We start from the raw sequence: 11,821 nt of genomic DNA on the forward strand, positions 1-11,821 counted from the left end.
AAAGAATGTTCCCTTTTTTCTCCATGGACAACTCTAAATTTATTGATATTTCTGAGATTCTTTGAATTTCTTTGTAAGTCTTTCATGGCTTCTGCTGCTGTGTCTAATTACACTCCCCATTTCCCTAGACTGTGAACCAGTATATCGTGAACACAAATTCAGGCACTCGCAAGGGCCACTAAACACTGGGGCACTGATCGAAAACTGGGTCACACATAAATGTCACTGGTATTTATTAACAACATCACTGTATTATATTCCAGGACCAGTGCCCTTCTAGTATGATTTGTGTTGTTTAGCATGCGTCTTCACAGTAGCTGTTAAAGTACAGTGGCATGATGACATTTACAGTGCATTGTGGAACAATTTTGACAATGGGACAGCCCTAGAATTTTATTTTAATGCAACGCACCTCAAATCACCTATTTTGCCTCATTTAATTAGCACACTACAATTATCCTTTAGAAGAGTCAATTTAAAAGTTCACATACGGTACTTCTCCTAGACTGCTAACTTTTAAACAAAATGATCACTATGATCCCAGCTAACAAAAATATGCTCTAAGGATGTTTTGCAAACATTCCCATTAAGTTATGAAAATGTTCTCTGAGCATTCGAAATGCCCAGTTTATACACAGGTCATTCCCAACGGCCCACAAACCTCTTCTTGCAACTAAGTATGGGAAAAGGCTGCAGTTCATTGTTTTTATTCAAAAGAGGCTTTGAGAATGCTACGGAAGGAATGTGGGAGAGTTTTATTTTCATTTCTCTGCCATGGTTTTTGTTAGAAAGGTAATTTACCTGCATTTTACACCTCATCACAGTATCTCGATATATGAAATTCACTTTAACTTTGTTGTGCATTCCTTGACGCATACTAGGTCTCATGCCATTAACACATTTTCAGAGAGCAAGGGAAAGAATGTGTGCTGCTCTTTCAAGAGAAAAGCAAAAGCTTCACGAATTTGCAAACATTCCCAATTCTTCTCAAAGATATTGAAAATATTATCAAGAGGTGTATATATGTCAACAAAATTATGAATTTTAAGACAAAAGTAGCTTTGTGTTTTCTGAATCTTCTGAGCAAGATTAGATTTGGGTTTTGGGTTGATAAAGAAACAAAAGGCAAAGACTTCTTTCTAAAGAAAAACACATTCCATAAATGTAACTCTTGAACTAAAATTATTTATGCAAATAAATTTAAAGATGGTAATGCGAACTGAGAAGTATGTGTTAAAGCTTCTTTAGAAAAAAAAAAACATATTATGTTTCACATAATTTACCTTTATTTTACACCACTGTCCTTTGTCCAATAAATGCGCCGATGATTTCCTGGTTTTATGAACCACCCCTTTAACTGTTTATAACTAGTACCTCTTTACCCTTGCTAATTATACTCTATATCAGGGGCCTCATTGTGGGAATAGTCATGTAAATGAATAAATAATCTTGAGTAAAAAAAAAAAAATTGTAAAAATACTTATCCAGTAAATCATGAACACCTGGAAATGTCATAGGACCGTCAAATATTGTTGACAATGGGGAGGAGAGGGTGGGCTTGGAGCCAAAAAGTACCACTGAGAACCACTGCTCTACTGTATATGATGATCTTGGCTGCGTGGGATTTTTCATAGTGGTTTAAATTTGAATTTGCACTGTGTATCAAAGCATACTTCTATTCATACACATAAAACCTTTCCAAGAACATCAGGTTTAACAGGGACAAATCTCCATTACTGATTCAATGGAGACTGACTCATTGCTCTTTTCTGGGCTCTTTCATGTTCTGAACTCAAACAGACTTTCTCCTCTTGCCAAAGACATTGTTAATGAGCTTGGCCATGGATTTGGAGCCACTGTACCGCCTGCGGTCGCCTCTATGCTTAAGCTGTTCCATCACATGGCGGATGAGCTTTGTGAAGAGGTTGGAGATCTCCAGATAGTTCTCAGCTGCCGAAACCTCCTGGAAGAGGCATTTGTTCTCCTGGGCCAGAGAGCGGCCCTCCTCTTCACTCACTTGGCGGCTGTGGCATAAGTCCTGCTTGTTACCCACCAGGCAGATGGGAACCTCCCTATTGAAATAAAATCAGATTATTTGCATTCAGGAGAAAATTTCTTTGTGATCAGAACATGGCCATATGATTTATTAAGTAAGTTACAGATTGCTACAGCACGTTCATACACTGAGATTCTTTTCTCACAGTGTGTCCTAATTAGAACAATGGCAATGGCATAGCCTATATTTTTCCCTCATCTGACACCATGGCAAATGGAACAGTTGAAAGAAAAAAAAAAAAAAAAATATATATATATATATATATATATATATATATATATATATAGTGAAGTGAAGTGAAGTGACGTGACATTCAGCCAAGTATGGTGACCCATACTCAGAATTTGTGCTCTGCATTTAACCCATCCGAAGTGCACACACACAGAGCAGTGAACACACACACACACTGTGAACACACACCCGGAGCAGTGGGCAGCCATTTTATGCTGCGGCGCCCGGGGAGCAGTTGGGGGTTCAGTGCCTTGCTCAAGGGCACCTAAGTCATGGTATTAAGGGTGGAGAGAGCGCTGTACATTCACTCCCCCCACCCACAATTCCTGCCGGCCCGAGACTCGAACTCACAACCCTTCGATTGGGAGTCCGACTCTCTAACCATTAGGCCACGACTTCCCTCATAAAGATATATATATATCTCAAATGGTCACACTGTGGTTAGAAATGGGTTGGAAATTTGCTGCAAAGCTAAAACTTAATGTAACAAGTACAACCACTTACTGCATTTTTTGAAGTGTCAAATTTTAAGCCGGTTTTGAGGACCATGTTGGATTCTGACCACCCATGAGTGATCTCCTTGCCCGTTTCAGAGTTCTAATGGACTCCAGATGGCCAGTCTTATGCTCACTTACTATTGTTTCAAAGGAATTTCAAATGACAAATAACCAGTGAAACCTAAACCATCCAGATTTTTAGATTCCTCTATAAATGCGATGGACTAAAATGGAAAGCTTTGGCCTGTTGGTCATAATGTAGTTATCAAAACCATTGGAAACCGTGCAGACATGGACAGTCCTTTTGATTATTTAATGTAACACAGTCTGTCCTTTACAGATGTGCACAGATCCAAGCAGGAAGCCTCCACTCTGTTCTGCAAATGGTCCTCGTTAATTCATTAAAACTCCTTTGTCCTATTCCAGTCAACATCAGACAAAGGTCAAAAGGTCACTGGAGAGACTCTGACTCACCCTTTACAGGTCTCTCGACGACTCTCTTTGATCTGCGCCAGGATGTTTTTGGCATTTAGGAAGGACGTACGGTCGCTGATGGTGTACACCACCACAAAGCCATCAGCCCAGTCCAGTGGTTCCTCTAGGATACATCTGCTTTCCTCACTCTGCCAGGGGGTGGGGGGCACACAGAGGTCCTGTCAAAAACACATGTTCATGCAAAGTCCCGTCTGACAAAATGGAAAAGCGGATTGTTATTTCATTTGTTTAGAGTTGACTAGATCTCTACCAGACGTTTTTGTTTTGGATGCAGTGATTGACTGCCAGTGTTGGCTGTATACACACAGGCATTTAGTTACAGGGTAGAAAGGTGTCCGTCTCATGAATTTAGTTTTGGAAATCAAAGTAAAACAACAACTGGCGAAGTAAAAGTTCCCAGATGCAGCAGCTGTAAGACATGAGGCTCAGTTTTCAAATGCTCTGCACTGTATACTCTGCTTCAGGGAAAGATCATAAATCCCATCAGAACACAACATGCATTTCCCATAAGAAGCAGGTATATCTGAGCATGTCGCCCTATGGCAGTGTTTGTATGAACGCTAGCCATGAGCTCAGGGTAGCCTTTATGAAAGAATAAACACATACCTGTGAGCACGGATCAAAGACTTCCAAGTTCAACTGTCTTCCATCAATGGAGAGCCTTTTATGGTATAAGGAGTCTGCAAAAAATTATGTTGGATAAAAACCTTGGTATTAAAACAAATGGGCGCATCATAAAATCGGACCCCTGAAATCATGACTGTTAAATGTTCATATAAAATTCAAGGGAATGAAAGTAGAGACTGAGTGCATGTGATGTGATACACATGTAGTTGTATCACAGGTGCAGTCATTACTGGGAGCCTCAAAAATCCACGGCACGATTGGAAGGAATGGACTATTAGGAACTAGACAACAGGAAAGCATACACCAGTCCTGCTTGTACACAGAGTTGGGCCTTTTAAAATCAATGTAAACATTCATTATTTAGAGATGAAAATTGTGTCATCATTTACTCAGCCTAATGTCTTTCCTGTATGGGTTTCTCCTGTGGAACACAGAAGTAGATGTTATGAAGAATATTTGAACATTTTTGTCCCTATAATGAAAGCTAAAGGAGTAAAAACAAAAATGAACCCTGTTGACTTTTATTGAATGGGGAAAAAAACATACATTTTAAAAAATACATTCTTTTGTGTTCTGCACAATAAATAAAGTCATAAAGGTTTGGAAAGACATGAGGTTAATTATGACAGCATTTTTACTATCCCTGTAGAGCTCATTAAATAAAAAATATATACACTGTCAAAATTTATGATAAAAAGCAGCTGTGGTTGCCAGAAATTCACTGTAAAAAAATGCAGTGACAATTACAGGATGGCATAATCATGCCTGTATATTTTACAAATTATAAATGTACATTGCAAATCAGTTATGTTAATTTACCAAACTACTAGAAGTACCAAAATATGCTTTGTACCTTAAAGCAACACTATGTAACTTTTTCTGTGTTCAAAATTTGCAAAATGTATATAATGAGTGAGTACATCATAAATTCATCTACCAAACCGCCATTTTGCCAGATCACTACGTTACATTTAAAATAAGTGATTATTTTTTGGACTACTGTAGCCTGTTCGGGTCATCACCACTGCGGAGTAACACATACCTGCGTGAATCACCATAGACATAAATAGGAGAAGTAGCTCCGGTTAGAATGTTCTTCCACGGGATGCGTGCAGTTCTGTTTATTAACCGCTAGAGCGCCAAAATTTACATAGTGTTGCTTTAAAGGGATACTCCATCCCAAAATGAACATTTTGTAATTAATCACTTACCCCCATGTCGTTCCAAACCCCATGAAGTGACGAGAATACTTTTTGTACATGAAGAAAACAAAAATAACGTCTTTATTCAACAATTCCTCTCCTCTGTGTCTCTCCAAATCAGCGTAGTGCCATTTTGACAAATCTGACTAGTACGCAAGCGGCTTACGCTATTCTGTACCAGCCGCGCCACAATGATACGTTTTTTACGTGTATATACACTTTGGTTTGAAAAAAAACAGCACAGAGGAGAGGAGTTGTTAAATAAAGTGGTTATTTTTGTTTTTTTCGTGTACAAAAAGTATTCTTGTCGCTTCATAACGTTACAGTTGAATTACTGATGGCAGATGGAGTATTCTGACGATGCTTTTCATACTTTCCTGGACCTTGACAGTGTTATTTATTTGGCAGTCTATGGGACAGTCTCAAGTCTCCCTGTTTTCATCCAAAAAACAGTATCTTAAATTGTGTGCCGAAGACGAACAAAGCTTTTAAGGGTTTGGAACGACATGGGGGTAAGTGATTAATGACAAAATTATCATTTTGTGATGGAGTAACCCTTTAAAATGTTTTGATAACCACCATATATGTGGTAAAAGAGAAAGCAACATGATGAATCAGTTAATTGTAAACATTGTAAATATGGTGAATATAGAACAAAACACCATTAGAATAACACATGACACTATAACAACAATTTGTATTTTTCTATAAAAAAAAAAAACATTGTACTCTAGAGAGTTCTCACTTTTTTTTGCAATAAGCTTTGTATAAATGTATTCTTTTTAGTCATTTTAATCCTTTTACTCTTTTCAATTTTCACATTTTTGCAGTGAGATGCATCCTTATTTCCAATTGTATTTAAAGGACATCCTCTTGCCTAAGCTTGCAGTCATGTTTTTCATCTATTAAATGAACAATAATGCTGTGTTATGTGAATTACAGCATTTAATAATATTACAGACATAACGCTGAGGCAGATAAAACCCATGAACATGTGTTATTAAATGTGTACGTGAGACTGTACTTACTGGTATTTGACGCATATTCTCCTATGAATCGCTTGGTCAAGAATCTCACCAAAACCGCTGAGGACAAGAGAGAGGAGATAACTGATTAGTCACTTATTGAGATTGATCATCCTAAGCTTTGATGTAAATGACTGGTATGGCAGCTTAAAATAAGTAGAGCGGGCACAAGGTCAAAGTCCAGCCCCTCATCAAAGACCTGGCCAGTCTACAGTGAACGCTGGTGCATATTTGGCACAGGAAAAACTTACATTTTCTCCATGAGCACGCTACCTGGTCTATATTAAATATTTGAGCCATGAAGCTATGCTGGCTCAATGACTCATTGAAGTCGCAGCTTGAGTTTCCATGTATAAATACGCACTCATCGGCTGCTTTCAATCCCTCTACCCAAATATAAACCATTAAGCAGTCAGGGTTCAACTCGTATTCCTCTCAAATGTGCAGCAATAGACCCCTCCTTGTTGTTCTGTTCTGTCTTCACCCTGCTCATTCAGATCAGAAGCCTGACTGAGGACCCCCCCACTAAACTAGAGTTTCGCTCTCAGGGGACATAGCATCATCATTTCCCAAACACTTAATAGTCATTAGCACAGGTATGCAGTCTGATGGGCTAAATGTTCCTATGCTTCTGAGTGGAACAAAAAATAATCTTTCCCCAATTTCAGCAATTACTTGCCTCTCACAACCATCTATTTTAATTTCCCTCTGAGATGACTTGTATAACCATGACCTCACGACTGATCTGTTCCAATATACAAAGTGCTTTCAGTGTTTGTAGAAGGCAGACACAATGTCTCAGTGCATTGTGAAGCACTCACACACATTACTGTACAGCACTCACATGGATGATTTCCAACTCAAAATGTGAGGACCATGCAACAGGCGCATGGGTCAAAGAGATGCTGTAAAGTTTTAGGTAATCTGAAAGACAGATATATGCATATAAACTGTACAAACTACATAGAGTATAAGATGAGTACTCACCAGATTTGCCTGCTCCCTCACTGCCCAGCAGGGCCAGTTTGATGTCATTCATTGTTGTAGATGGTGCCCTGTGTTTGCTGTGATTCTCTGTGTCTAAGCAGCTGGACAGTCCCAGTCACAACTCTTTACTATTTACTCTGCTCAGTGAAGTGGTGCCACGCTCCCTCTCTCTCTCTCTCTCTCTCTCTATCTCTCTTACTCTCTTTCTGTTAAACACGCAGACGATCCTTTCTTCCATCTCTCCTCCCACTGCTCATAAAGAGCTGAGTTGCCACAAGGTCAATTCAACATCCCTTCAACACACCAAAAGCTGTTCAGATAAGTGGAGAACTTTGTTTCATTAAATTTAAACCTAAGTGCTTTGTGGTCTGATTTTGATCAGAAACTCTGATTTAAATTTAAGCAAAATTAAAATAAATTGAATCTTTGTTCACAGTCCAAACATGCTGCTGGAACTATTTAGTGACTCGTTTTGCAAGATACATCATTGCGCCAGTAGGTGGCGAAAAGTATTTACCTTTATGAATGCTTTGAATCTTTGTCTCATGGAATCATGTTACTCAGAGACTCGCAACAGCTCTACTGTGACTGCCAATCAGAATTTAGCAGCCTCGTAATTTTGTAATATTATCGTATTGTAATGCTGAGTTGTGTTGAGCAAGCCAGCAGTCGGCATTTAGAGAGCACTGAGTGCGGGCATCAAGGGAGCAAGCTAGTGAAGAGAAGGTCTGCACACATCCAAAAACTTATTTTAAAAGCAAAATTGATTTTAGTGCACTCAAAATACTTTTTTCTTTGTGAAATGAACATTTTCTCCAGAAAACTCAGATCGCGCACATGCAAAATGCACTTTTTTGCACTCAAAATATGATATTTCACGGGCAGAATGGTGGCAGGGATCTAACCCCATACCAAAAAAGCTCTTTTTTTAGACACACCCCAAAATGACATTTTACAGCTGTTATAATAAATGATCTGTTGGGTATTTTTGGCTGAAACTTCACAGATACATTCTGGAGACTCCCAAGACCAATATTACATCTTGTAAAAAGGGGCATAATAGGTGGCCTTTAAAGACTAATTTGATTAAAGACTAACTGACTAATTTAATATGGTCTCTTGTCGCCACCTATAGAAAGAGTAAGTAAAAAATCCCCACCACAGCTACTACTGGTTATAAAACAAAACAAAAAAAAATAATTTATCTTAAATATTATAGAATACCTCAGTTTATACTACTGGGCCGTTGAATGCTTGAATCTGATTGGCTGACGAACGTTCTGAGTTGTGCAATTATTTTCAGTGAAACGCAAGGCGAACGTAGTTCCAGGCAGTTCTCTGACCGCATTACAGTTCCATATTACTTCGCATAGTTAACTGTAATAACCAGTCTGTGGTAATAACGGAAAGCATACAGGGCTAACAAAAACAACAACATGACAGACGATTTTCCAAAAGTAAATACACATGACGTTTCTCACTAGCAAGGTAATAACAGCGCTGTTTAAAGAAGCTGCTGCAGAACACTGTTGAGGGACGCACAGAGGTAGCGTAATTTACACAAGCTCTCTCTCTCTCTCTTTATCTGTTTGTCTCTGTCTCTCTCGCTCTCTTTCTAATAACTTCATTAATAATTGCATTAGAATGCTATCAACGGCTCAGGCCTCCGTTACCAGCTTTAAAATAACGTTTTGGAACCAGCAAAAGAGGCTTGGATGAGATGCGGAAGAAATAATCCTACTCACAATAGCGATTTAAGTACAAAAACCGGACGAATCCCTTTAAATATATCATCTGATCGATGTCTTGAGGTGTGGTAACCGTATAGGCTATGAGCGGAATAATTGACTCCGAGCTGTGGAATTATTAGAAAAATAATGCACACCCGAGATGTAACGGCCATTACGCGAAATAATTCAACGGCCCGTCGTCAATTATTCCTTACTTAATAGACTCAGAGTTTATTTATATAGTGTAACATAATCAGGAATCAATCATGCTGAGTTTCCAGAACATACTTACATACTCTTCTGGTTGCTTGTAGGCTCTCAGAAATAAAGGTATAAAAACGATCACCGGAGTGGTACCTTTATAAAAGGTACAAATATGTACAATTTAGGTACTAATATGCATCCTTTATGGGTAAAGGTACAAAGGAGTGCTTTTTTAAGGGTGCCAAGTCCCTAATATGAAGTACAAGTATACACAGTCTTACTGAAATTGAAGTTTGGGTCAGGTATTCAAAGTGGTTAGCAATGCTGTCTCACATCAAATATGCTGTCTCTCAATTATCTGGGAAAAACATGTTAGCCCCAACAGCAAAGTTCCCAGTGCCAACATACAACTCGGCCAAGAATGTCAGACATATTTTGATTGCAGGGATCAATTCCTTTTAAAGTGGAGAGCAGCAATCAATTTTCCCTCTTTTCCAGAACAGTTCCAAAAATTGAAAGACGTTCAGCCATCCAAACTTCAATTTCATGGGCTGCTACACTGGTCAGGGAGTCTTTTTTTCCGCGGACCTTTTTTCTGTCTCAGTCTTTTCATTCTTCAGCTGGGTTCACCCCGGTGTCCCATTATTATTCTGTTATGTTTCATTTGATTTTTGTCATCTGAGGACTCACAGACACTTTAGAAATAAAAAAGCTTAAAATGTGCCCGGCACCACAAATATGTGGCACATATCAGGCTTTGTTCATTTCACTACTGAGTATATCACTTTAGACAGAGTGGAATTTCATTAAATTACAGCTATAAACAAAATTTGTGGAATCAGTGAGGCTTAAAACAGAATATCACTCAAGTCATTTAAGTTAAAAAGCTCGCAAAGACCTCAAAACAAGCAATCACTGACAGGAAAAAAACATGATTATGAAACACAAGGATGCTACATCACTTAAATATATATAAAAGGAAAACTCTAAACTGGCCAAACAGCCCACAGATGTGAATCAAGAACGGATGCATTTGTCAGGGCTATATACTTTCTCATTTGCAAAGCTCTAAATATTGTTTCTATTAGACTGCAACATGTTATGAAGCCTGCCGTTATTTACTTGCATGTTCTGTATGGAATTTCGTAATTATCTACTTAATTCAAATGCAGTTGCATGTCTAATCACAATCAAAGTATTTCCAGAGGCACACACAAAAGACTGGGCAAAAATTGCCCATTAAACTACAAGAAATCATGACCTCCTTTAGGAGTCGTTATAAATGAGTACTCAAAGCTGAAGGGGGGGAAATGAGGCCAGCTGTATCTCATGAGAAGAAGAGGAAAGGGGGATTTAAAAGCTGCCAGTAGAGTTATTGCATCATGTCTGTGTTTAGGGCGGCCTTTTGGGGGCTCTGCTCTTATCCCCCATCTTTAAGAAGGCAATCAGGGGTGGAATCCTGCAAGTATTGGGGGAATTCTCCGAGACCCAGACCAGACACTGATCTGATTTAAGTGTCATCAGGAAGCTGTCAGTTAAGATGAGCCAGAAAGTGTCTGCTGGGGTTAAGAATTACACCTTTCCAGGGAAACTCAATTTGTAAAGGAAAAAAAATCTGATTTCACTGAAGAAAGACGATCACCCTTTTAGATGGCATCAAAGCTCACTTAATATCTTTTTATCTGAAGGAAGACTGTCCAAAATGAGAGCCTGTGAGAGTCAGCAAAAAAACAATTTATTCATCTCTGTTTAGTATTTCTGCCAAACATGGCACATTGTAAACTGTGCCAACGTGCAATTCTAAGAATGATTTGATGCTTTATTAAAACTTTTGGCCTTGAATTTAAACAAAAATAACTTTATTTTCTATGCCAAGTTTTTTTTGAAGACATCATTAAAGAAAAATACTGCTATCTTAAAAAAGCAACACGCAAGTAATTAATCAAACTGATGTCATACTAAAGCAACAGTCTTGATTGCGGAATCTTTATCTTGCAATATTAAACCAAAACAGTGTCCTGTTACCCTTGTGCAGAAGACATATGCATTTTGTTTTCACATATCAAACACAAAGTGAAAAAACCTCATACTGATTTAGCGTGTCCAGAGGGGATGTCATCCGAATGTTTTTCACTTGTAATGAAGTTATCCAGGGCCCTCTTCTTGGCTTATGGCCTCCGTGCTGTTGGATGACCAGACTTTATTAATTTGTCAGAACTCCACATGCAACAATACAGCCTCTAGAATCTCAGGGAGTTCTAGTGAGTGTCTGCTCTACTAGAACAAAAAACCTCACAATACCTATTAGTGTTCTCATGCTCACACAAGGAACACCAGTGAATCACATTCTCCACTCAGGTCAACACCAACACTGCAGTTCTATGACTCTCATGCATTTAGAGCTATATTTCCACAAGTAATGCTTTAAAATTGTGACATTTTAATCAGTTCTCTGCAAGTCAAATTGAATTAGAAAATGTAGTTGGAACAGACCTGTTTTCAGATGAGGCCTAGTGTTTGTGTACCACTTGCCAGGCTGAGTCATAAGTGTGTCAGAACTATTTGAACCCCTAAATGGACCATTTACTTCAAACGGAATCACACACACAAAAAAAAAAAATCTAGGGCTATTTGATGCTGAACTTGTTAAAAAGTTGAATAAGTATGTTTATATGCCTATTTAGGGTTTTAGAAACGTTTCAGTCTGTTAATCCATCCAACTCTTAAAAAAAAATACATTCTGAAAAGTCTATTTTACAATAAAAGT

At 38.4% G+C, this 11,821-nt stretch overlaps 1 protein-coding gene across 1 annotated transcript; it reads right to left on the reverse strand.

The window, feature by feature from the left end:
* Window positions 1-1,133: 1,133 nt before the first annotated feature.
* On the reverse strand, window positions 1,134-7,301 carry rerglb (RERG/RAS-like b). The gene is made up of 5 exons (XM_042727550.1): window positions 7,121-7,301; window positions 6,137-6,193; window positions 3,886-3,959; window positions 3,259-3,437; window positions 1,134-2,072 (listed from the first exon to the last, which is right to left on the reverse strand). The coding sequence occupies exons 1-5, from the start codon at window positions 7,170-7,172 to the stop codon at window positions 1,793-1,795; spliced, it is 642 nt and encodes a 213-aa protein (XP_042583484.1). The 5' UTR covers window positions 7,173-7,301; the 3' UTR covers window positions 1,134-1,792.
* Window positions 7,302-11,821: the final 4,520 nt, after the last annotated feature.

This window comes from Cyprinus carpio, chromosome B7 (assembly GCF_018340385.1).
Source record: "Cyprinus carpio isolate SPL01 chromosome B7, ASM1834038v1, whole genome shotgun sequence".
NCBI lineage: Eukaryota > Metazoa > Chordata > Actinopteri > Cypriniformes > Cyprinidae > Cyprinus > Cyprinus carpio.

Coding starts and splice junctions, on each gene's coding strand:
- rerglb (XM_042727550.1), bottom strand. CDS start 7,172: ATGAATGACATCAAACTGGCCCTGCTGGGCAGTGAGGGAGCAGGCAAA. Junction 6,194..7,120: donor TGAGGGAGCAGGCAAATCTG/GTGAGTACTCAT, acceptor TCTTGTCCTCAG/CGGTTTTGGTGAGATTCTTG. Junction 2,073..3,258: donor CGTCGAGAGACCTGTAAAGG/GTGAGTCAGAGT, acceptor TTATTTCAATAG/GGAGGTTCCCATCTGCCTGG.